This window comes from Symphalangus syndactylus, chromosome 20 (assembly GCF_028878055.3).
Source record: "Symphalangus syndactylus isolate Jambi chromosome 20, NHGRI_mSymSyn1-v2.1_pri, whole genome shotgun sequence".
NCBI classification, from domain to species: Eukaryota; Metazoa; Chordata; class Mammalia; order Primates; family Hylobatidae; genus Symphalangus; species Symphalangus syndactylus.
In genome coordinates this window covers 63,834,553-63,859,972 of record NC_072442.2, presented here as the reverse complement: position 1 = coordinate 63,859,972, position 25,420 = coordinate 63,834,553, and the positions used below count along the sequence as shown (strand labels likewise).

The window sequence follows — 25,420 nt, the reverse complement described above, 5'->3', positions numbered from 1 at the left end:
TAGGCAACATGGTGAAGCCCTGTCTCTACTAAAAATACAAAAATTAGCCAGGTGTGGTGGTGCATACCTGTAGTCCCAGCTACTCAGGAGGTTGAGGCAGGAGAATCACTTGAACCCGGGAGGTGGAGGCTATAGTGAGCTAAGATCTTGCCTCTACATTCCAGCCTGGGTGACAGCGAGACTGTCTCAAAAAAAAAAAAAAAAAAAAAGGGACAGGTAGGTGCAGGTTGCAAGGATCCCCACTGCACAGGCGACACTAGAGCAAAGATCTGGAGGAAACGAGGGAGTGAGCCGTTCAGCCACCCGGGGAAAGACGCTCCTGGCAGTGGGGACAACCAATGCAAAGTCCCTGCCGTGGGAATGCACCTGATATGTTTGAGGATCAGCAAGGAAGCCAGTGTGGCTGCAGCAGGAGCAAGAGGGACAGTGGTAGGGGTGAGGGATACAGGGCCAGAGCAGGCGGTCCTTGTAAAGATGGTGGCTTTCGCTCGGAGTGAGATGGGAGCTGTGTGGGGCTTCCAGGAGAGGAGCAGCGAGGTGGTCTCATCGATATTGTCAAAGCATCTCCCTGGCTGCTGTGTTGAGAACAGACTGTAGGAGGGTCAGCGCTGAGGCCAAGAGGCATAGCCAACTCTGCGCCGACTCCCCTTCCAGGGGAGAGTGGTGCTAAGACCATGCAGTGGCATTGAAGGTGATGACAAGGGGTTGGATCTGGAATGTATTTTGCATTTGGGACAGAGAGGATTTCCTGACAGCCCGTGCCCAGGCCTGGTCCCAAAGCCCCTTCTGCATCCTTCGGGCAGGCTGAGCATCTTTCCTCCTGCAGGGACCCCAGACAGCAAGGATGTGTACAGCAACAACCTGGAGAGACAAGGCCTGCTTTCTGCTGGTGCCTCCACAGAGGATCCCTGAGGTCCCTGCCTGCAAGCCTCCTGTTGGTCCCCACAGTAGCAGTGCCTTGGTTCCTTTTTGGTTGTCCTCGGGGACTCCGGCTGAGGCGCATCTGCCACTTTTGCATTCCCGGCTGGAGAGCTAGCAGGACCCTATGGCTGGGCTGGGAATGGAGCTGTCAGCACTCTGCGTGGGAGGCCTGTGCCTGCACCCCGCTCAAGGCTGCCCCAGCCTGGGGTCCCCAGCCTGGCTGCTGCTGGGCCCTGAATAAAGAGAGGCCAGTACAAAGCCCATGGATTTTGGGCCTGTAGACAGCCCTGTTATTTATAGCCCCTCGTGCCTCTGCTGGAGGGGAAGTGGGTGAGGATGGGATGGGCAGTCCAGGCCAAGGATGCAGGGCTGCCCTAAAGTGGGGAAGCTGAGGGGGTGGCTCGGCATATGGGTCTCTAGGGGTCCCCAGCCTGGACCTCCCACTCTGACCCAGCTTCTACATTCTGCAAAGTCACGAGCACAGGACACCCTCTACGTGATTCCACTCTTTGTTGTGTTTTTTGTTTTTGTTTTGCTTTGTTTTGTTTTGTTTTTGAGATGGAGTTTCGCTCTTGTTGTCCAGGCTGGGGTGCAGTGATGCAATCTCAGCTCATTGCAACCTCCGCCTCCCAGGTTCAAGAGATTCTCCTGCCTCAGCCTCCTAAGTAGCTAGGATTACAGGCATGTGCCACCACGCCCAGCTAATTTTTGTATTTTTAGTAGAGACGGAGTTTCACCATGTTGGCCAGGCTGGCCTTGACCTCCTGACCTCAGGTGATCCGCCAGCCTTGGCCTCCCAAAGTGCTGGGATTACCGGCGTGAGCCACCGTGCTCGGCCAACTCCACCCTTTGAACAAAATGTGGGGGCTGAATCTTGCTCTTGAAGATGAGTTTCCACTTGGGCGCTGGTGTGGGGATGTGGCTCCAAGTTCCAGGGAACCACACGGAGGAGCACCCATGCCTATACAGACACGGGCGCAGCTGCCCCAGAACCCTGCTGAGGACTTGAGTGGCCGTGCAGGGATCCTCCTGGCCTGCCCAGTTCTGTACCCCTGGTCTTCCCTGGGCCCACGCTCTGACCCCGGCACAGCCTGTGGGGAGGGCTGGCTCTGCGGAGCCCACGCTTGCCACTGGGTTCAGAGCAGCTGGGCTCAGCGGGCCCTGTGGGAGATCGACAGCTTCCAGGCGGGCAGCAGTGGGGAGGCTTGTTCTCATGTTCTTTCCGCCTCCCCTGGTGCCCAGCCAGGCGATCACTTGCTCACTCACTGATGGCCACCTTCGCTGTGCCAGGCTGTGCCTGTCTCCCAGCAGCTGCGGGCAGAGCAGCGACCGAGACTCCTGCGCAACCCCTGATGCTTGCTTGCTCTGTCCCTGCCTTCTGTGGGGGGCCCTCCAGCCCTCACTGTTGGCTGCAACAGGCCCCAGGAGCAGGGCTCTCCAGCTCATCCCGCACCTGCACCACAGCCAGCCCTCCCTGCAGGCTAGCCAGGCCCTTGACCGTGACTCAATGCTTGGAGATCATGCAACAGGCAGCCCTTGAAGTTACAAGGTAAAATATCTGTAAGGATATTTTGTTTCTCCTGAGAAGGAGGCAGCAACTGGGCAGGAGCCAGGATGCCACGGTCCCTCTCAACATTCACTGGCTGTGTGACCTAGGTGGCTCCCTGACCCCCTGAGAGCCACTGACTCCCTGGCTGTGTTTGAGAGGTGTGTTGACATGGCTTTCTAGCCTGGGCCTCATGTGATTCACACAGGCTGGGTCTAGACCCACAGAAGCCCAGCTCCAGGGTCTGAACCTTCCTCCCAACAGCCCCAGGGAGGACCCCTGCAAGTTGAGGCTCCGGAAAACGAGTGAGGGCCGCCCAAGGGTCAGAACACTCAGCTGGGCACAGCAGCTCACGCCTGTAATCCCAACACTTTGGGAGGCAGAGGCTGATGTATTGCTTGAGGTCAGGAGTTCAAGACCAGCCCGGGCAACATGGCGAAACCCCGTCCCTACCAAAAATACAAAAACTTACCTGGGCGTGGTGGCATGCGTCTGTGGTCCCAGCTCTGGGAGGCTGAGGTGGGAGGATCGCTTGATCCGGGGGGTGGGGGGTGGAGTTCCTCGTGAAGGGAGAAGGCACCACTGCAGTCCAGCCTGGATGACACAGTGAGACTTTGTCTTAAAAAAAAAAAAAAAAAAAAACACCAGCCACCACCTCCCCACCCAGAGTCCAGTAGAGGAAGAACAAGAACCTTGTTTGTGCCAACTCTACAAACATGCATTGGTATCAGTGGGTGCCCATCAGGGTGTCCAGCAGTGAACTGGACAGCCTGCCCTTGGACCTCACAGCCCACAGCAGGACAGGCAAGTGTGGCACACCTGTGGGCAGAGTAAGGGTTTCTGTGCCCCAGAAGCCTTCAAGGAAGTGGCTTTGGAGTTGGTAACAAGGTGGGGGGCAAAGGGAATTCTAGGTGCAGGGGATGGACCCACAAAGTGGGGGAGGGTGGGGCAGAAGATTTGCAATGAGTCATGGAGGAGTGTGGTGTGGCCAGAGAGGAGGGTGTGTGTGTCATTGAGCGGGGAGAGGAGGTGAGACAGGCTGTCTGGGATCAGAGGGGCTTCAGATGCAGGTCCAGGAGCTGGGGCTTTAATCCTATAATCCAGGGTAGTTTCTTGTGACACAAATGCATTCTGATATTTGGGTTGCTGGGCAGGGCAAGGCGGTACTTCCCAAGGCTGAGCCACACGAGATGCCCAGCTGGGAATTTGTAGAAAGCTATTGTCTAAAGTGGTTTGGGGCAGAGTGGGAGCTGTGGGGCTGGTGGACGCGGCGAGTGACAGAGACCAATATCTCCTCTGCAGCCAACCCAGACTCCCACCTTCTGCCCTTTTGGGGCCAGTCCTGGTGGGTCGAGGTTACGATAACAGCCTGGGGGAACCCAGCCACTCAGGCTGGAGTGGAGTCTGGTAAACAGAACACATCTTCCTCACCTAAAGGGCCCTTGTTGGGTAATCTCAGCCACTAATACTCTGGACTTGTTTGTTGGGAATGTCAAGAGGAGGAAAAATGCTGCTCAGCAGGATGAGTCTTTAAGCCTGACCTGACTCTCTTTACGTGTTAATTGCTCTTTCCAGACATACGCTGCATTCCAGCTGTCAGGTATTATCCAGGCATGGAGGTGTCTCTGTGTGCGTGTGCCTGTACCTGTGTGTGCATCACCATGTTGGTGTGTGGCCACATGGGGGTCTGCTAGCTATTGGAACCAATACCAATAGGTATTAGTAAAGCTTTTTTTTTTTTTTTGAGACGGAGTTTCGCTCTTATTGTCCAGGCTGGAGTACAATGGTGCAATCTCAGCTCACTGCAACCTCCGCCTCCCGGGTTCAAGCGATTCTCCTTCTTCGGCCTCCCAAGTAGCTGGGATTACAGGCATCCACCACGCCAGGCTAACTTTGTATTTTTAGTAGAGACGGGGTTTCTCCATGTTGGTCAGGCTGGTCTCGAGTTCCTGACCTCAGGTGAGCTCCTGCCTCGGCCTCCCAAAGTGCTGGGATTAAGGCATGAGCCACCGCACCCAGCCTTACTGTTTCGTATTTTTAGTAGAGACAGGGTTTTGCCATATTGGCCAGGATGGTCTCGAACTCTTGAGCTCAGGCAATCCACCCGCCTCAGCCTCCCAAAGTACTAGAATTACAGGTGTGAGCCACCGTGCCTGGCCTAAAAGCTCTTTTTCCACTTTGTCCTGAAGGTTGGGGGTGTTGAACCTGTGTGTCTGGATTCCCACACCCTAACCCTGGCTTGTTCCTCTGCAATACCAAATATTGGTCTGTCTGTTTCATTCCCTGAAGTGTTTGACTTTCCTTTGTGCCTGGGTGGGCTTGAGAGGTTGTTTAATCTAATGCAGCCTCTACAGACAAAGCTGGCAGCAGGCAGCAGGAGGTTCCGGGAGCCATGCTTTATCTCAACACAGAGAGGTGTGTGACCGCGTGTGCTCCTGTGTGGCCATATCAGTTTGGGTTGTGGGGTTGTAGGCAAAGGATGCATTGAAAGCACATCAGGAACTCATAGAATTGATGAGAAGGTTTGGAGACTCAGGAGCCAGGGTTCCTGGGCCATATTATTTTGGGGTCTGTGCCAGAACTCCAGAATTTTATCCCTATTCTTTTGCCACCCTCCTCAAGATTTAAAGCCCTGGGCAAGAGATTCCAGTTGGGTTAGCGTGGATCCTATACCCATGCCTTGGTTTATAGCCGCATTAAGACCAGCAGACCAGTGTGCTGTTAGGAAGAGAAAGGAAGTCTCAGCACCAAAACAAAACAAAACAGGAACTAAAACAAGATGACAGGCTGGGCGCGGTGGTTCATGCCTGTCATCCCAGCACTTTGGGAGGCCAAGGTAGGCCAATCACCTGAGAGGTCAGGAGTTCAAGACCAGCCTGGCCAACGTGGAGAAACCCCGTCTCTACTAAAAATACAAAAATTAGCTGGGCTTGGTGGCGTGTGCCTATAATCCCAGCTATTCAGGTGGCTGAAACAGGAGAATTGCTTGAACCCGGGAGGCGGAGGTTACAGTGAGCCGAAATCATGCTCCAGCCCGGGCAACAAGAGTGAAACTGCTTCTTGGAAAAAAAAAAAAGAAGAAGAGGAAAGAAAACAAGATGACAGAAAACAAAAACAGAGGTAGCATCCACTACAATATCTCGGGCAGGCCACTGGCCATCTCTGAGATGCAGCCTCTCCATGGGATGGAGAAGAGGCTGGACTTGATGCCCTTCAGTGGAGTCTTTATTTCTGATAGTCTGCATCCATGATGAAAGGAGACTGAAGCTTCTATAATGTAGAAAGTGTTAAAAATGTTCAAATGGCAGAACAGGAACTTCTGTGTTAGTGGGGACTCAGAGCCATCTGTTCTGAGCAGGAGAGAGAGGCAGAGACGAAGCGTTCTGAGCAAAGGCAGGCTCAGGCTGGGGGAGGGAACAGGGGCCCCAACCAGTCCTCAGCTTGGCAACAGCAAGAGCAGAGGAGGTGCCTCCTCCCCACCGTGGGTGGTGACCTGCGGGGAAGGCTAATCAAAGGGTGGAGGCAAATGGCAGGTGGAAGCTAATGGAGGGTGGAGTCAATCAGGAAGAAAATGCCTGTTCCAGAGGAACCAGGAGACGAATCTCGTTTCTGAGTCATTCAGAGCAACAGACACATGATGCAAATCAATGTACATTTCCTGAGCACCTGCTAAATGTCATTTACTCATTCAATCAACAAACATTCTTTGAGCACCTCCTCTGTACTGGCTCGTGGAGATGAATCAGAAAGGGTATGGGCCCTCGAGGCTCACGGTCTGTTGGTGAAGGGCGGGGGACAGATTCTTGCATAGAAAAAAATCATCACAGTGTTGGTGTGATGGAAGGATACACAGGTTGCTCAATAGCCCAGAGGAGGAAATGGTTGTTCAGGTGGGCCAGGGAAGGCTTCCTGGAGGAAGCTGTTTCTGTGCTGGGTTCCTGAAGGACAAGTGGGAAGAGTGAACAGGCTGCACAGGCAGAGCATGCCTCAGTCAGGGTCGGGGGTCAGGGGTTGCACGTGGGATGCTCTCCATGGTCCTGAATCATCGTTGTGCTAGTGGGACAAGGGCTTTTTTGTTGATGGGAGGACAGGCGCTATAGACAAGTGCCCCAATTCTTGCCCCTCCCCCAGGCTCCAGGAAGTATTATAGCTGTGAGTTCAAGAAGCTCCATGTTCAGTGTGGCGGAGGGTAATTTTGAGAGATGGGTAGGATCTGAGGCTGAAGATTGTCATGGGTTGTGAAAGGTTGTGAAGGCTCTTGGAGATCATTAAGGAATGTAGATTTTTTTTTTTTTTTTTTGAGACAGAGTCTCGCTCTGTCACCCAGGCTGGAGTGCAGTGGCGCGATCTTGGCTCACTGCAAGCTCCGCCTCCTGGGTTCACGCCATTCTCCTGCCTCAGCCTCCTGAGTAGCTGGGACAACAAGGCACCCGCCACCACACCCAGCTAATTTTGTTTTTTTATTTTTAGTAGAGACGGGGTTTCACCGTGTTAGCCAGGATGGCCTCAATCTCCTGACCTTGTGATCCGCCCACCTCGGCCTCTCAAAGTGCTGGGATTACAGGAGTGAGCCACCATGCCCGGCCAGGAACGTAGACATTTTTAACCCTATAGCCAGTGAAGAGCCTTAGAAAGCTTTTGCTCAAGGTAGTGATGAGGTGCTTTGTGGGATTGAGAAAGTGACTGGCAAGCAATATGGAGAAACGACCGGAGGGCTGGCCAGGCGTGGTGGCTCACGCCTGTAATCCCAGCACTTTGGGAGTCCAAGGTGGGTGGATCACTTGAGGCCAGGAGTTGGAGACCAGCCTGGCCAACATGATGAAACCCCATCTCTACTAAAAATTAAAAATTAGCCAGGCGTGGTGGTGCGCACCTGTAATCCCAGCTACTCAGGAGGCTGAGGCAGAAGAACTGCTTGAACCCAGGAGGCGGAGGTTGCAGTGAGCCAAGATTGTGCCATTGCACTCCAGCCTGGGTGACAGAGCGAGACTCTGTCTCTAGAAACAAAACAAACAAAACTGGAGCGGGATGTGGGGACAGGTGATGTTGAGCCTTACAAGGGTCCAGGTGAGACACAGAGAGGCCTGAGCTAAGCCAGTGGGCAATGTGGACATGGGGAGATGTTCAAGAGAGGAAATTGAAAGCCCTTAGATGTGGGTGTTGAGGAGGAGTCCCCACATGGCTCCCAGGCTTCCTGCTTGGCGACAGTGTGGATGATGGTGCTTTTTGACAAAAGATAAATGATACCAGAGTGGGAGCAGGTTGGGGGAAGGATGACAAGTTCAGTTTCAACTTGTCATTGTTTCTGTGCTGGGTTCCTGAAGGATCCTGAGCCTAAGGTGCAGGTGGGATATCTGGTGGGGGGCACGTGTAGGAGGCTGAGTATGGATCTCGTGTTTGGAGATGAGGCCCTGTCTAGAGATGGAGGGTGGGGTGTCACAGTCACATGGATGATCATTGAAAGCTGAGGCCACAGCTGCACATGGTGCTCACGCCTCTAACCCCAGCATTTTGGTAGGCTGAGGTGGGAGGATCACTTGAGCCCCAGAGTTTGAGACCAGCCTGGTCAACATAGTGAGACATTTTTCCTAAAAAAAAAAAAAAAAAAAAAAATGCTGGGTATGGTGGTGCATGCTTACAGTCCCAGCCTTTTGGGAAGCTGAGGTGTGGATCCTCAGGAGAGGAAGACTCTTCTTTTTTTATATATTTTTTTATTTTTTAATTTATTATTATTTTTTTCTCCCTGAGACGGAGTCTTGCTCTGTCGCCCAGGCTGGAATATGAAAGTCTCCGTTTCTCTGTCTTTGCTCCTCTCTGTCTTGGCTGTTTTTGTTGTTGTTGCTTTGAGACAGAGTCTCACTCTGTCACCCAGGCCGGAGTACAGTGGTGTGATCTCGGCTCACTACAACCTCCGCCTCCTGGGTTCAAGCAATTCTCCTCCCAAGTAGCTGGGATTACAGGTGCATGCCACCACACCCAGCTAATTTTTGTATTTTTACTAGAGATGGGGTTTCTCCACGTTGGCTAGGCTGATCTTGAATTCTTGACCTCAAATGATCTGCCCGCCTTGGCCTCCCAAAGTGCTGGGATTACAGGCATGAGCCACTGCGCCCAGCATCAGGAAACCCCTTCTTAAAAAGGATCCCTTGAGCCCAAGAGTTCAAAGTTACGACGAGCTATGATTGCACCACTGCGTTCCAGCCTGGGTCACAGAGAGAGACCCTGCCTCTTAAAAATTTTTTCAAAAAAAGTAAAGTTCAGGCCTAGGTGAGAGGCTGCCAAGGCAGAAGCTGCCAAGGGGGAAGGGAAGCAACCGAGGCCTGGAGACACTCCCATGTGGGAGGATGGGCAGAGGGCAGATGGGCTGAGCTCCCAATTACCAGCCAGGGAGGAGCAAGTGCATTCTAGGCCAGTATTTCTCAGAGTGTGTCCTGCAGAGCTCTCATCTTGCAAGACATTCTGTGGTCACACACACCTGGGAACATGGCATCCTATATCTCCCTCTGGGAGATTCAGAGTGTCCATTCTCATAGTAAAGGCTCTGAAAAGTCCCTAAGGAACCCTATTTTCTCTGTTTATCCCACTGCTTCCCAAGTATACCTGCTCTTTGAATAATGGCCATTAATGCCCTGTGCCCCATTTTTTTCTTTTTTGTGTGTGTTCTTTTCTTCTCCCCCGCCTTTTTTTTTTTTTTTTTTTTTTTTTTTAGATGGAGTCTCACTCTGTCACCCAGGCTGGAGTGCAGTGGCGTGATCTCGGCTCACTGCAACCTCCACCTCCCAAGTTCAAGCAATTCTCCTGCCTCAGCCTCCTAAGTAGCTGGGATTACAGGCACACACCACCACGCCTGGCTAATTTTTGTATTTTTAGTAGAGACGGGGTTTCACCATGTTGGCCAGGCTGGTCTCGAACTCCTGACCTCAGGTGATCCACCCACCTCCCAAAGTGCTGGGATTACAGGTATGAGCCACCACGCCCGGCCCCCATTTGTTTTTGAAGCTGTGATCTAGACCTAATTGAGTGAATATCAGAAGGTCCTTTAGCCACAGAGTTCAGCCTCCTGTTATACTGATGAGGAAACAGAATCCCACCCAGGCTGAGGGCAGCGTGCGGGGCAGTGGAGGAAGTGCTGGATTAGAGGGCAGACACACCTGGGTTTAGTCCAGGTGCTGTCATTTACCAGGTGTTCGACCTTGGGCAACTTACTTCTTTTCCCTGGGCCTCAGTTTCTTCATTGGCGAGATGGAGGAAAGAACCCTACCAGTCCTCTGTCTGACAGCCCCAGGATACTTCCAGAGCTTCTCAGAAGGCTGTAGGGATTTGTCCTGGGCTGCACAACCAGAAAGGGCTTGTCCTCCCTGTCCCTCTGCCCTTGGTGGCCCCTTATCCCATACAAGGACCTATTCTAGAGACTGCCTTTGAGTTGAAACCCCAGTGAAACACAGTGGGAAGGGCTGGCTTGCTTGGTGGCAGCTCAGAGGTCCCCCAGGTTTGAAAGGCTCATGCCACCCTCTTCCCCTGCTCTGGGACCTTCCCAGTGGTGAAAAGGGAAGGCAGCAGAAAGAGAATGCTCCCCTTTCTGTCAAGGCCGAAAGTGTCCCCCTGGACAGGACTGTAGCCAAAAGGATGAGGAGTTTTGAGGCATGGGAAGGGGACCCTGGGGTTGGGTCTAGAGTTGTGGTTGTGCCTCCTTCACCACTAGACACAGTTCCACAGCTGGGCAGCCTCCCACAGCTGGACTATATCCACCTGCTGGCACCATCACATACTTATGAGATCATTGCTGGGGCCGGGTTCTAGCCCCATGGAGCTCCTAGCTCTCTGTCCTTGTTTGTTAATCACCCGTCATGCCAGGCCACCATGGGGAACTCCCCCCATTCGCCTTTGCAGGCCTGAGCCCAGCGAGCTGGAAAGAGGCAGCAGGCAACTTTCAGAATGAAATCTGTTTTCCTAACCCTCCCGTCACAGTCATTCATACCCAGCACGCTGAAGCATATTTTTAGTCACTTTGCAGAATTTAAAATACACCTCGAAGGCGCCAAGAAACACCAGTTGGGGATTAACTCTGCTCACAAGAGACAGTGGAGGGGGGCGGGGGGGTGCCTCGTGCTGTGTCACCCGTTGGCTATGCCATGACTCACTGTGGCCGACAGCTTCATCAGATGCACCTGCCTGTGGACGTGGGGTCCGGAGAAGCCTGTAGCAAGGAGTGAGCTCCAGCCCCCGGGAATGATGCCAGAGCCTGGGGGGCTCCAGCCCTGCCACAGACTCACTGCCTGTTCTTAATGGGTCACGTCCATGCCCTGGGACTTGTCTGTGAAACACAGGGAATAATTAACTGGTTTCCGAGGGTCTGTCCAGTTCTAACATTCTGTCCTCTGCACTTTGTACAGGATTTTAATTTCAATGAAAGCCCCAAACAGGTGAATGGGGGAGGGAAGGGGGAGATCGTCACAGAGCCACAGCACCTCTAAGGAGGGGCGAAACCATGATGGGATGTCAGGAACACAGAAGCACCCCAACCACTCTCCATAGGAGGCAGACCTCCGCCACATCCCACCAAGGGGAGGTGACCACCCATGGATTTCCAGACTGAATCCCATCCTGCCATCTGCCCCCAGATACAGAAACGGAGACCCAGAGAGTGAGTGCCCTGTTCAGGGTCATGCCACACGCCAGGGCAGAGCTGAGCTAGGACCCAGCCTCCTGTCTGCCACTGGGGGCTTTGTACCCTCTGTAGCACGTACCTGGAAGTCTGAAGCTTGAAGATGTGGCCCCTCAGGAGAGAAGGCCCCTTCTGAATATCCTGTTTCTGTTGGGCCCCAATCACAGCCCTGGCTCTCCCTGCCAGGGGCTGCCGGCCACTCTGTGGGGCAAGGATAGGGTCCGGGTGCCCACACAGGAATGGGCCCGGGGTAGGTTGGGGGCTGGATCTGGGTTGCCCTGGGGAGGTGGGCGACACAGCCCACCATGACTGGTGGAGGTCTAGGTTCTGGGCCCTCCCTGAACTGTTTAAATCCGGGCGTGTGAGTATCGGAGGAGCCACCGGCTCTCCAACTGGCGCCCCTGACTTTAGCCATCTGAGACTCCTCTCTTCAGTTCTCCCAAATACGCTAGGCTCAAGCCCTCAGCCCGGCTCCCAGAGCCTCCTCCGGGAGTCCACGCCCGAGGCAGGGGTTCGGTGAAGGGTACTGAGTAAGTGCTGGGAGCCCCGCCACCAGCACCCCGCTCCCAGCTCCGTAGCCAGAGCAAACACTCTCCCGCTCCCCGCGGGCGTTCGCGGCCGGGCGGCCCCGGCGTGACTGCGCCCCCATTGGCAGGAGGGGCTCTGCCGCCCGGGCCCCCAGTCCCCGGGCCCTCCACCCCCAGAGCAGCACGTGCGGGGCGGGGCTGTGGCCCGAGCCCGGAGCTGATTGGGCGCGGGCCTGGTAGGCGGGGCCGGGCCGCAGCTGTCAGAGCCGCGGCGGCGACGGAGGCGCATCGAGCTGAGCGGTGGCAGCGCCGCAGCCGGGAACAGAGCGCAGGAGCCGACGGGGCCCGACCAGGATGGTGCAGCGGCGGCTCCGCGGCGCACGCACGCGCTGACCGGGCCCAAGCTGGGCCCCGCGCCCCCCGCGCCCCCCGCCGCCCCGATCCGGGCCGGCATGATGTGCCTGGAATGCGCCTCGGCGGCGGCGGGCGGCGCGGAGGAGGAGGAGGCGGACGCGGAGCGGCGGCGCCGGCGCCGGGGGGCGCAGCGAGGGGCTGGCGGTAGCGGTTGCTGCGGGGCGCGGGGCGCGGGCGGCGCTGCAGTCTCCGCCGCGGACGATGAGGTGCAGACGCTGTCGGGCAGCGTAAGGCGGGCCCCAACCGGACCCCCCGGCACCCCCGGCTGCGCAGCTGCTGCAAAGGGCCCCGGCGCTCAGCAGCCCAAACCGGCGAGCTTGGGCCGCGGGCGGGGGGCAGCCGCCGCCATCCTCAGCTTGGGCAACGTGCTCAACTACCTGGACAGGTACACCGTGGCAGGTGAGCGAGTGCCCCACCCAGCCCGAGGACCAAGACCCCACCCCATCCCACCACCCGCCTCGAGGGAGGTACCCCAGAGAGCTTTTGGTCCCAGGGCTGCTATCTCCAGGCCCTACGTGAGGTCCCTACGGACCCTCTGCTCAGGCACGACTGGGCAAGGGATGCCTCCGTGCTCCACGGGTACAATCCAGCTCCCCGCTCATACACACCCGGGGCCAAGGGTTAGAGGCGTCCCCGCCCCTGGAGCAGCCCGAGCGTCCTCGCCAGCCCTTGACGGCCCATCCGTTGTCCTCTTCTCCAAGAGTCTCCTCTGCGTCTGTCTGTCTCCTTGTCTCTGCGCCCCCTCCGACCCCAGCTGCAGGTTCCCGGGCCTCCTTCCCTTCCCCCAGCCCAGGCCGTCTGTCCGTCCATGGCCCGTCAGTTCCTTCCTTTCTCCGCCGCCTCCACCCCCCTGCGTGCGTGCGGCGAGTGCGCGCGCCCCTTGCGGGTGTGCGCTAGGGAGACCGGGTGTGTGTGCGCGCGTGGCGGCGCGGTTGTGTGTGTGAGCGCGTGGCTGACAAAGGCTCTGGGCTGCGGGGAGCGGAGGGAGGGGCGGGGCGGGTCCGCGGCGCCTGGGGACCCGGGCTGCGGTTTGCAGCTGGCCCTGTACAGAGGCCTGGAGACGCCTCCCCCTGCTCTATGGTGCTTGGGGTGTAGGGTAGGGCGCGGGCCTCTGGAGCTAGAGACGTGGAGTCTCATCCTCAGGGAGCATCTCTGGGAATCAGCCTTGAGGACGGGATTGGGATCGATAGAACAACTGGGTTCTAGCCCCAGATTTGCTCCTAATGTGCTTGGTGTGTGACCTTGGGCCAGTCTCAGCGTGTGTTTAGGTCTGTTTGCCCGTTTGTGAGTTGATTGATCATTGGGCCTTTGGGGGACGCACGTGGTTCTGGAATTGCCTTCTGCTGGCTCCCCTCCCCAGCTCTTAGGGGTGGGTCTAGGGGTAAGAATTTGCCCTAGACTGAGCTGCTACTGGTTGGGAATGGTGGAGCTTTGAGAGGGAAGGACTTTGGCCAGACTGGTATAGGAAGGGGCTTCCCTGCGGGAGGAGAGCAGTACTGTGTGCCTGGCATGCTGGCCCGGAACCTGCGTAACTACAGCTTAGTAAAATCTGGAGCTACCAGACACACACACAACAGAGAGAAAGCGGAGATAGAGAGGAGAGAGGAAGGATTTATTTCTGGACAGACTCTAAAGAGAACTTTGCGGTAATTGAGAGAAGAGAGCCCGGGCATAAAGCACGTGCCACCTGGCGCCCTTCTCCGGGCCTCAGTCTCCCCCTCTGTTGAATGGAGTTTTGTGTCAAATGGAAGGGAAGAATTCTGATGGGAGGGCAGAGGCTTCCCCCTCCCCCCATTCCTGCTTTCAAACCCGCTTGGCTCTCTGTCCTTCCACTGGAGGAAGTTGGTAGTGGGTACCAGTGGCATCAGTTTCTGGGTCGAGCTATCCCAAAGAGACACTTACTTTGGTCTAGAGAGCAGGAATATTGAGCACCTCCCAAAAACGCCAACTGCTGTCACGCATGCACCATGCTGCCGGGGACCTGGGAGCATAAGTGCCACCCTTTGGGACCTGCAGTCAGTTCAAAAAAGGCTTCTGTACACAGATAGGGGGACCAAGGTCCCTGTACAGCCCCCGTTCAAGATGGCCAGGAAAGTGACTGACTGGCAAAGTTGGGGTTAGATCTAGCAGTAAGGCTCTGCCTGGGAGGACGTCTTCCCACCGTTTCTCAGCTGAAGAATGAATGGTACTACTTCTGACACTGCAGCGCTCTCCAACTTGGTTTTTTTTCCGGCCCCAGACCACCCCCTTTGACGTTCTTAGGGGAACTGCCTCTGCCAGGGGCAGAGCCAGAGAGGGTGGGATCAGGGAGGGCTGGCGCTTATCTGCTCCCACTTCTACCCAGGTCTCAGAGTCAGATTGTCAGAATGTGGGAATGAGATAGGAAATTTGTGGTGAATTGGTAAAGGGAGGTGGGGAGTGGTGGCTAAGAGGGGCGTGGGGGCGGTTAGGGAGGAAGGCCCGGAAAGCCCTGTGCAAACACCCGCCTGGGCTGCGCCTCCCTCCCTCTCGTGGCCTGGAGTGGGAGCTCACGCACCACCCCACCCCCAACACACAACAGACACAGGTTTCCTCTCCGGATAAGCCTGGTTGCCCCTCTCTTAATGGTAGATTTCCCCATCTCCACTTCCCCAAGTTCGGTTTTTAGGAATATTTATTATCTCTATGGTAACTACTGTGGCTTGATGTGCTAGGGCCAGGGGAGTGCTCATCCCAGGCCTGAGTGCACCTGTTGCTGGCTGGCCCAGCTGGGACAGAGATGGGGATGTAGAGATTCCATTGCTCAGTCTTTGATGCTTTGCACCTACCTGGCCCCAGCTCCCCACCAAAGAAGGAAGGGAGGTCCCACTCTCCTTTAACTCTGTCCTTTAAATCTGTTTTTTCATAGTACTGACCAGCTTTGTCCAAAAGAAATATCATGTAAGCCACATATTCCGGTCAAATTTTCTGGTAGCTGGGTTAAAATAGTACAAGAAATAGGTGCGATTAATTAATACTATATTTTATTTAACTCAATATATCCAACATATTTCAACATGTAATCAATATAAAAGTTGTTAGGGCCAGGCGCGGTGGCTGACGCCTGTATACCCAGCACTTTGGGAGGCCGAGGTGGGTGGATCACCTGAGGTCGGAAGTTCGAGACCAGCGGGGTCAATGTGGTGAAACCCCCATCTCTACTAAAGTAAATACAAAAATTAGCTAGCATGATGGTGCACACCTGTAGTCCCAGCTACTCGGGAGGCTGAGGCAGGAGAATCACTTGAACCCAGGAGGTGGAGGTTGCAGTGAGCCGAGTTCATGCCACTGCACTCCAGCCTGGGTGACAGAGTGAGACTCTGTCTCAAAAAAAAAATTATATCTATCTATCTATATATACACACACACATATGTATGTTGTTATTGGGATATTTTGCCTCCCTTTTCATACTAAGTCTTTGAAACCCAGTATGTGTATTTTCCATTCATAGCACATGTCAATATCACGGTGGCCAGGGGCCGCTAGAGTGGACAGTGCAGGTCTAGAGTTCGAGGCAAGGCTCTTCAGCTTCCCAGCCGTGTGACCTTGAAGACATCACCTGAGCCTTCTGTGTGATCATTCCCCTCCCGCCTGCCTCCCGGGTTGCGTGGGATAAATGAGACTGTATCTCGAGCACCTGGGACGGGGCCAGATTCCTAGGAGGGCTTCATGAGTGCCAGCTGCCTTCTCCTTCATGCCTCTGCTCAAGCTGGGCCCCTGGCCATGATGCCTTTCCTGGTTTTTTGTTGTTGTTGTTGTTCTGTTTTTTGTTCTGTTTATGACAGTCCTTTCAGGACACCTTTGCGAACCCCTCCCTTCTCCACAGGGCTGGTCTCCATCCTGGGAACTCTAGTAGCTTCTGCCTCTGCGCAAGCATTCCCAGCACCACCCGGTGAACCTGCTAATTACGGCCTCTCCTCCGCCCCATGAGAACCCCCTGAGGGCAGCAGGCCTCAGAGCGGGTGAGGAGGGCCAGGCTCCTGTGCTTGCTCTTCTTACGGAGCGTTGCTTCAATTGGATGAAATTGAGGTAGCCCAGAAACCTCTTCTAAATCCTTCCTTGCACCTCCTTGTGCAGATGGGAACACAGCCATCCAGAGAACAAAGACACTTACCCAAGGTCACACGCGGGGCGGAGCAGGGCCACACCAGCCAGAGCAGCATCCTCTCCAGCCCCAGGAGCCCCAGGTGGAGGTAGGGACATGACCCTTGCTTCTGGCCTGGGAACGCAGAGGCTCTGCTGGCTCAGGCAAGAGCCCTTTGGGTAGGTGAATTTCAGTTTAATTGAGCCAAGGCAGTTTGAGCTCCCCTAGGGCACATGACTCCTGCTCCCATGGTCCCTACCAGCCTAGCAGCCACCCAGTCTGCATTCTGAGCCCACTCCTCGCTGCCAGGTCAGGAGAAGGAGGGAGTCCCTCAGACGGGGGTCTCATGCCCCCTCTAACCAGCTCTGCTTCCCGGTGCCAGAGCCACCTCTGCCACCCAGGCTGCCATTCTTACCTCTGTGAAATGGAAGCAGAGCTGAGGGTGTAGGTGGCATCATTTTGCCCCTGGGACCAGGCCCCACAAGAGGGAGCTGGCCCTGGCCTTGTTTATGGGTGGCGAATGACTATTTGGGAACTGAGATCCTTCCCCAACTTCTGTGGGGTACCTGTTCTCTTCTCGAGACCTATTTTCCTTCCCTTTGATCCAGCTGGGGCAGCCTGGGCACTTGGAGTTGGGTGGAGTGGGGGCTGTTGAGGAAAGGCAGAGCCTTGCCCTGGGGGAGTCCTTTCTGCCAAAGAAGCTGAGACTGGTATCCATGGCAACTGCTCACTAACACAAACCCAGAAGGAGCGATGAGCATAGGGACCCAGCTGGGAACATAAGCCGAGAGGGACTTTGGGGCTTCCCCGGAGCAGCTGAGCTGGGTGCAGGAGGAGGGGGTGCCAGGCTGGGGCTCACTGTCCTATTGGCCTTTTTTTTTTTTTCTGGTCTGTCCTGTTAAGTCTATCCAGAATTGAAAGATGGGGAAACTGAGGCCCAGGGTCTTTTACAGGGTCACCTGGTGGGTAGATGACCTGTCTTGTGGCTCTGTGGCTCTCTTTAGATAAGGATGACCACCTTAAGGATAAACAGTGCCCCTGCCTTGCCCTCTTAGGTAGCCTTGTCCTGGCCACTGCCACATCTGCACTGTGGAGAAACCTCAGCTAAGGTCTGAGGGGCAGGGCATCCAGAGTGTCTGACTGGCAGGCTCAGCACCCAGGTGAAGCACCAGGTGGCTTAGAATGTCAGCGCCCTTGTGACTAACTGCCTGCTGCCCACTTCCTTGCTCCTGCTTCCTTTTCAAGGCACCTTTCAGCAGGCTCTGCCAGCCCCTCCGCTGTGCTGTCATCCGTCAGAGGAAGTGCCTTGAAACATAGTACCTTGGTCTGGGGCCCTGGGCCAGTGATGGCCCTGGCCTGTGCCTCTGTTTCTCATTTAGTGGATGAGGCAGGAAGGCTGCAGGTCAGCAGGTGATAGCCTGTTCTGAGAGGGAGGCTGCCCTGTTCAGAGCTGCTCAGAGGAGCTCCTTGTTCCTTCCCCAGATCCTTCTGCAATAGGAAGTGGCCTTTGTTTCTGCCTGTGGGGGCCTGAATCTTGAAGGTGGAAGGGGGATGAGAGGGAGTCCAGGAGAACACTGGCCTGATCCGCGGGCTTCTGGGGCTGGGCTCCCTCTTGAGCTCCAAATGTCTTCTGGGCTGAGCTTCCTGTTCCTGGCTCTGCCAGCCTTCGCCAGCTTTACTGTGTGACTGGAGGCAAATTCTGACTCTCTCTGATCCCTGAATCCATGATAGATGATTTTTGTCCCTCTCTTGCTGTTGTCAGTGTCTTGCTCCCAAAGATAGTGTGGTGCACTTGGTCTCAGGAACTCTAGTCTGCTGGTCCCTGGCTCTGCCTGCACCTCCCTTCCCCAGGACAACCAGAACTGCTTCCCGGGAGCTACAGTAGCCAACTGCGCTTGCCCCTGGTGGGTCTCAGCGGTGTCCTCTTTCCAGGATGCCGTCTCCGGTGCTCTGGGCTGAACCAAGTGCCTACCTCCTGGTTTTGAACGGTACTCTGCTCCAGCTCCATCACAGCACCTATCCCCATGGAAGGTCACCATCCCCCTCTAGCCATGAGGGGCAGAGCCTGGTCACAGCTGGAACCCCTTCATGCATAGGAGACTGACCCAGGCTTGAGCCCTGTTGACTGAGTCACAGACTCAGTTGACTGAGACTTGGGTTGACTCATACCTGCCTGACCCAAAGCACATCCTTCTGGGCTGAAAGGGCACTGGTAGGTTTGGACAGCTCAGGTGAAGGGCCAGGCCCCTATGCTGACATCAGGGTTTCTCCGACAGTGGCTGGTGCTGTCTCTTTGTTCTGACCAGGGCTCACAATGAGCCTCAGGGCCTGAGTCTCCAGGAAGGAAATGGCAGTCCCTGTCTACCCAGTCCTCAGCCCTGACAATGAGGCTGCCCAACCCCCAAGCTGGGCAGAGCGGCTTTTCCACATTCAGGAGGGCACAGTGGCAGCTTTGCCCTGTCTCTTCTGCAGCTAGGGCTGGCCCAGGTCACACAGTGAGGCCGTGTGAGGAAGAGCACCGGTCTGCTCTGGGCCTGGTCCTCGCCTGGTGGCTGGGAGGTTGGTGAGTGGGGCCATAGGGGAGATGAAAGTAGAGCATTGGCATCGGGGCAAGAAACAAACCTGGAACGAGGCACTAGCCAGAGCTTGGAGGCTGGGGACAGAGTCCTGTCCTCCTGCCTCCTGCTTTCCTCTGCCCTCTTGGAGCCCTTGCTAGGGTCTCCCCACTCCCACTCCTAGAGCCACGAGGTCTTCGTGATTCCTTCACTGTCAGGCATGGGGTTCCTGAATGGGCTTCCAGGAGGCAAAGAGCAGGATCAGGCTTTGTAAACTGAAAAGGGCTGTGCCTGGGGAGGGGTGGGGTTACTTGGTCACACAGCTGTTTCTAGCACCCGTGCGAGGACAGATGGTGTGGATGTTGAGGGGTGACTGCTTGCAGCCTTTTTGGGGGGAGTTGTCGGGGTGCAGGTGGGGAACATAGGCCAGATGTGGGAGCCTGGGGACCAGCTCGGCCTGGCTCCTGCACCCTCTGTCCTGCTCACCTTCTGCGTGTCAGCTTCCATCTGAGGCGGGGAGCAGCTACTGAAGCAGCACGTGGCGAGAAGGCTGAGGGTTTGTGGGCTTGAGGGGAGCCATTCTGAGGTCTCTTATCTCTTCCCCACCCTCTTCCCCAGGCCCCTGCCTTACCTGTGTCTGGCTGGCATATCATGACCCACTGGCCACACCCCCTGTGGGTCATGATAAGGCTGTGGCCACCTTATCCCTGGCCCCTGGTGGTCTTGGGAGTCCCTGGGCCAGGACGGGGCTGGGGAGGCTGAGCTGGGGAAGGAGTAGCTGTGCAAAGCCCCCAAATTGCTAAGGCAGAGCCTGGTTCCAGTAAAGCTGGCCCCAAATGATAGACTAGAACCACAGGCCAGAGGCCCGGCGGCCCGGCTCCGCCCCGCCCACTCTTGGCATAGAGACACAGCAGGGAGGAGGGGGGCACTCTTGGCTCCAGGGTGGTGTGTCTAGGGCTAGTGGGGTCTGTGGGCAGGACTCTTGGGTGGGGAGGGGTGTTTCTCTAAGAGGCCAAGGCTCTGGGCTGGGGGCCTCATCCTCATGGTCCCTGCAGAGACGATCACTAAGCTGCTCTGCCATTAATGACCCAGATTTGCAGGGTGGCTTGGGGGTAGGGGACCAGCACACATAGAACAAACCCAGTTGAGATTCAGAAATGAACCCAGCAGGGATGTCTTGGGATTCTGGGCCACTTCTGAAATGGGCAACCTGAGGCCCAGCTGTTCCTGAAGGTCGCATAGCCTCCTCCAGGCAGACAGGGGCAGGATCTTGCCCTGGGCAAGCCTGGGGGTGAGTATGAGTGAGTGTGCCTGGGTCCAGGGCACTGGCTCAGGGACTGCCTTGGCCCAGTCCCTAGGCTGGTGGGGTGCCGGCGGGGCCGGGCTGTGGGTTCCCAGCCTTAGCCACCCAGCGCCAGGTCAGCAGAGCCAGGCTCTCCGGCCCCTGTAATTACCGGGGTGGGAGCTGCAGCCGAGCCGGAGCAGGGGTAAGACTCCCAGCGTGAGCCAGCACTAAGGCCTCCACATGGGGACCTGGGTCCCTCTGAGAGGGACTGGTCAAGGGCATCAGGGCCCATCCTTTCAGATCCCTAGGCCCTGTCTTTCCAGGCATCTGCCCCCATTTTGGATAAAAGAAAACCAAGGTGGGAATGCCCCATTGTTCTCAAGTCATTGCTGGGGCTGTGTCCTGTCCCACTAGTTAACGACCAATGATAACATTTATGACATTTATTGAGGACCTACTATGTGCCAGGCACTATTCTAAACACTGTGTGTGGATTAACCTACTTAAACCTCACAACAACCGTATGAAATGAAGCAGATCTTCAAATTAAGCCATATTACAGAGGAGGAAACTGGCACAGAGAGGTTATGTTATTTCCCCAAGGTCACACAGCAGAGAAAGTGGGAAAACCAGGATTTAAACCCAGATGCTCCAGTTCTGGAGCCCATGCTCTTGAGAATTTAGCTAAGCCACCTGCTGCTCTGAGACAGGCTCAGGTAGGGTGATCGTGGGCTGATATTGACTGTGCTTGGGGAAAGCAGGGGGTACGCGGGGACAAGCTTGAGTGCCAGGTGCCCTGTCTGGGCTGCCTAGGAAGGAAGAGACCTCAGGATCACGCTGTTGGCATCTTGCATTTGAGGCTAGCCTGAGCCGAGGGCTCTTGAGGTCAGTGTGGATTTCCTCTTACACCTTGGCCTTTCGAGGATTCTGTGATGTCAGCAGATTGGACCTGGCTGGAGGAGGGAGGAGGAGGCCAGGAGTCCTGGAATCGGGGCTTGACTCCTCTCAGGGCTACTGAAGGACCAGCAGTGATGGGGAATCACTGTGGATGTCTGGGGCAAGCTGTTGAGTAAGTCAGGGCCAGAGTCCATCCAATTCTGGGGGTGCCCTTGAGGGTATAGGCACCACTTCACCAAGAGCCTCAGAGGAGAGAGGCAGGTGTCCTGGTAGACACGACCTTGGATCTGGGCCCTAGATGTGAGGCAGGTCTTAACGGCTAGAGAGGGATAGCCCAGGAAGAGGCACAGCTGTGGCCAGGGCTGGGCGGCCTACAGCCTGTGACGTGTGGTTCCAGGGAGCTCAGAGCAGCCCGGCCAGTGGTTTCCAATCACCTGGGCAGTGCGTTTGTAGAGTCTTGGGTCCTACATCTAGAAAGGGTGACTCTGCAGATTTGGGGAGGGCCCCAGGAAGCTGTATTTTAATAAGCACCTTCCCTAAAGGTGATTGGGATTCTCGGGCAGGTTTGGGGATCTTTCCAGTCTCTGCATTTACACAGGAAGAAATAGGGGTCCAGGGAGGTGAAAAGTCATGGCTAGCGGCATCCCCCTTTGCCTGGAGTCAGGGGCTGTATGTGTGTGCGGTGGGCACTGTGGTTGGGAGAAGAGCTGGCTTAGGGCCAGACCGTGGAGGCCTCAAATGCTAGAATTCTGGGCGGCAATGGGGCTGCTAAGTGTGAGTGGGCAGCCAGAGCCCCGGGCCAATACTCATAGAACAGCGCCTGGCACAAAGTAGTTGGCGGATACATGTCAATATGTGCATTGTCGTTGTTATTGGTACCATTACTGAGCCAGGGGTCTGGGCCAGTGGATCTTGAAGGACTGGTGGATGATTCTGAGGCCAGAGGTGACCAGTGGGCCACAGCATTAGCTCCTTGAGTCCAGGAACTGTCTTGTGGTCTCTAGAGGCCCAGGCCAGGACCTAGAACTCAGTAGGAGATTCGTAAGAGCTTGTGAGATCAGGCAGCAGGAGGGATGCCAGCTGGCCGGCAGGGGTTGGAGGCAGGGAGCCCAGGGAGGAGACTGGGCGATGAAGCAGATGGAGAATCACTGGGGCCCATTCACGAGGCGGAGGGAGCCAAAGGGGTATCCTGGCTGACTTCCAGGGTCCTGCAGTGTCCTACAGGGTCCGCTTAGGGAATGGGGACCTGGTGGTGAGCTGAGGAGTCAGAGTCAGGAGGCTGGGAAACAGGGATGAGAGTGTCTGGGGGTTGAGCCTCCAGGAGGTGGTTGGTTTCAGAGGAGGAAAGGAGGTGAGAATATTGACTTGGGAAGGGAAAGAGCTCTCAAGAACTTCTTAGCTGAGTGTGGTGGTGCACGCCTGTGGTCCCAGCTACTCGGGAGGCTGAGGCAGGAGGATGGCTGGAGCCCAAAAGGTTGAGGCTGCAGTGAGCTGTGATTGTACCACTGCACTTTAGCCTGGGTCAGAGAGCAAGACCCTGTCTCAAAACAACAACAAATACTGTCACCTGTGAAAGGAGGAGAGGAAAGGAACAGCTGGCAGAGGGGACGAGTCAGAGCTGTTCTCACCACCAGGGTGAGGGAGGTGTGGGCGTGTTTGTGGGCTGCTGTGCAGGAGCCGGAAGCCAGGGAGAGGCTGAGTGCACGGGCCCAAGCCAAGGACTACCCCAGCGCAGCCTCCCTGCCAGGCGAGAGAGACAGTTGGCCCCGAGTAGGGGACGCTGGCCTCAGACAAGAGGTGAGACCTCCCGGGGCTTGGGAGGCACCTAACTGTTGTCAATGGATGTTGTTCCAGAATGTTTTCTTGGGTGATGAGGACCCTGTGGCCAGGAGACGATTCTGGCTGTGGATTTGGGGTGCTGCCTGGAGAGGCCCGCATTGCGGCTGTGTTGGCTGGGGTCTGCATCTGGGGTAGGAACCCCACTTTGCATGCACGCCTGGCGGGGTGGGCTTGGCCTGAGCTGTCTGTGGGAGGCTGCTTCTGGGCGTGAGGCCCATCCTGTGACCCACCAAACCTCAGCCTCCAGGAAAGAGGCTAAAAATAAGGCTGTGGTGAAGAAGGGAGGGGTGCGTGGGCCCGAGCCGTGCTGGAGCCCAAAGGAAAATCTGAGGCGACCCGCCGAGCTGCTGTGACACACGCTTCCCGTGCCAGCGGCCAGCGGGATCTCGCCCTCCTGTGGCTGTAGCCGCTTCTAGGTCCGGAAGAGGGAAAGCAAGGCAGAAAGGCTCAGCCCGGGTCCGACCTTGGGCCTCGCAGCCTGCAGGAAGCCCTCCTCCCTGGGAAGGTTGTCTCTGGTCTTTTTCCTGGAGCTTGGCCTTGGACCCGAGGCTGGGTGCCGGGGAGTGGTGGGATGGGGGCAGGCCATGTTATCCAAAGCTTCCCGTGTCCTGGGAACTGCCCAGGACTTCCCAGAGGCCTCAGATGCCCACGTGGACGTGGAGGAGTGTCCTCCCTCTACCAGGAGCTCTATGCGATAGGAAGTCAGGGGAAGGCTTCCTGGAGGCAGAGGCAAATCCTGGACCTTGAAGTCATCCGATGGGGAAGTGTGCAGCTGGATGGCTGGATACTGCAGGGAGGAAGCGAGAGTGCTTTGATTTGCCGTGGACACAGGATGTCGTCATGATGGCTATTTTGATACGGCCTCCCTCCCAGAAATGGAACCTGCAGTTACTGCAGACCCATGTCCCTCCTCTGGACTATGGACAGGGACCCTCCTGCCTCCTCCTGACTCTGTCCATCCCCTTGTCCACCCGACACCAAAATCGTGACAGTCCCTGCTCTGGGTCCTGGAGATGACCTGCCACGGCTCCTGCCTTGCTTGTGGTCTAGTGGAGGATGAAGCCGCATTCACCCACGTGTGAAGTCCCTGTGGGCCATGTGTGTGCTGGGCCCTGCAGGACACCAGCAAACCACGCAGAAGGCAGCATGGCAGGAGAACAAGCTTTGGTTTTTGGCAATAGACCTGGTTTCAGATCTCACCTCCAAAACAGAATGTACTGTGTGACGAATTACTTCATGTCTCAGAACCTCGGTTTCTTCTATATAAAATGGGATGAGAATCATAAATACCAGCACAGATAGTGAGGACAGCGTCTGTACCATCTTCAAAGCCTCACATAGTTCCTTGGAACTTAGCGGGAAGCAGTAACTAGCGGCTGTCAGCTCAGGAGGAGCTCATAGCTGCGCTTCTGTGTGCATTCCTTTTAGAACCCACTCATCCTGGTGGGCCCAGCGCTAAAACGAGTTTGGACAGGGGAGAGTGGGGGCAGCTAACTTATTGAGGGTGGTGGGAGGGGAGCAAGCAGGGGAGATATTCCAGAACAGGAGGCATCTGAACTGGCCTTGAAGAAGTGGCAGGAGTGAGCCTAGTTGACGGAGTCGTACCAGAATAGAAGAGGAAGTGTGTGGAGTCAGGGGGCCATGAGTAGCTTGGGGTGGCTAGTGGAGGGGTGGTGTCTTGAGAAGTGAGGCCGGAGGGTGGGGCTGGCAGGGCCGCACCTTCACCCTGTGGTCTGGTGAAGGGCCTGGACACAGGGGAGCCCCAGATGACAGTGACTGTGCCACAGAGGGATGGGATCAAACCCACACATCAGGAGGGGGAACAGAATCATGACCCAGAAAGGATGGGTTGTGGGGCTGTGAGCCTCTGGGGCTGGGTCGGGGCACCTCAGAGGTCCCTCTTGCTGGCTCTGCCATCCACAGGCCTAGGATTGGCCCCGGCTTCTACCTTCAAGGCAAAGCCACAGCCTCTGCCTGGGTTATTAAGTCATTAACTGGGCCTCACACAGCCTCTTCATTACGGGTAATTATGGTCAATCCACTCAGGGCATTAACAAGGAGGAAGACAGCTTCTCTGGCTGTCAGGCTGCTAGGACATCCACCCCTCTGCCCTGCATTCCGGGAAATTGCTCAGGATACCAACCTGGGTCTCGGAAGGGACAGTGACATTCCAGCCTCCCCACTCCTTCCACACCCCCAGTCCCAGCTGCCAGCAGGATCCTCATACAGCACCTGGAGATTCCACTTTTTCCTACTTCCCTGTGGTGTGACTTTGAGCCCACGGCCTAACTTCCTATGCTCCAGTTTCCTCATCTGTCAACTTAGATACTAGTACCAGCCTCCTAGGGCTGTGTGAGGATTAAACAGGCATTTAATGCTCAGTTAGGCAAACCATCATCTGTTGAATGCTGCCATCATCATCGTCGTCATGAAGAGCTCTGGAGTCCCCCAAAGGCCTCTGTCCCTGCCTGTGGGGCCCCCAAGGGCAGGGCCATCTCCTCCTCCTCCTCCTTCCCCTGTCTCTTCTCACTGCAGAAGTGCTATGGTCAGGGGGGCTCTGGCCTGTGGCCTGGGTCCTCCTGTCCTTAGAGAGAATGCAGGCAGGGACCCTGAGGCCTGCGGGGATGGGGGTTGTGCTTACTCAGGAGCCCTGGCTGAGTGCTGCGAG

General features: G+C 56.1%; 3 protein-coding genes across 10 annotated transcripts in view; 2 read left to right on the top strand and 1 right to left on the bottom strand.

Annotated features, from left to right (window-relative positions):
- SPNS3 (SPNS lysolipid transporter 3, sphingosine-1-phosphate (putative)) overlaps positions 1-1,201 on the top strand; it is a 52,947-nt gene extending 51,746 nt beyond the window's left edge. The window contains exon 12 of one of the 2 annotated variants that reach the window (XM_055257911.2): positions 827-1,201. In XM_055257911.2, the coding sequence (XP_055113886.2) occupies positions 827-912 (86 nt within the window). In that variant the 3' untranslated portion in view covers positions 913-1,201. The remainder of the gene's footprint in view (positions 1-826) is intronic. The other variant, XM_055257912.2, reaches the window with a different exon arrangement.
- LOC129469684 (uncharacterized) lies at positions 97-12,747 on the bottom strand. 5 transcript variants are annotated; one of them, XR_010118323.1, is made up of 3 exons: positions 12,682-12,744; positions 2,940-3,061; positions 97-181 (listed from the first exon to the last, which is right to left on the bottom strand). XR_010118323.1 is itself a non-coding variant. In XM_063629759.1 (2 exons), exons 1-2 carry the CDS (start codon positions 11,545-11,547, stop codon positions 10,758-10,760), a joined length of 357 nt encoding a protein of 118 aa, XP_063485829.1. In that variant the 5' UTR covers positions 11,548-11,796; the 3' UTR covers positions 10,721-10,757. The 5 variants fall into 5 exon arrangements, 1 of the variants encoding a protein (XP_063485829.1); XR_010118320.1 differs by lacking the exon at positions 12,682-12,744 and adding an exon at positions 10,609-10,703; XR_010118322.1 differs by lacking the exon at positions 12,682-12,744 and adding an exon at positions 9,619-9,784.
- Positions 11,912-25,420, top strand: part of SPNS2 (SPNS lysolipid transporter 2, sphingosine-1-phosphate) — a 39,892-nt gene continuing 26,383 nt past the window's right edge. For 2 of the 3 annotated variants that reach the window (XR_008653196.2, XM_055257930.2), the window contains exon 1: positions 11,912-12,472. Coding sequence is in view for 1 of the 3 variants with exons in the window: in XM_055257930.2 (XP_055113905.2) it covers positions 12,112-12,472 (361 nt within the window). In the remaining 2 variants the exon portion in view is untranslated. The remainder of the gene's footprint in view (positions 12,473-25,420) is intronic. The other variant, XR_010118313.1, reaches the window with a different exon arrangement.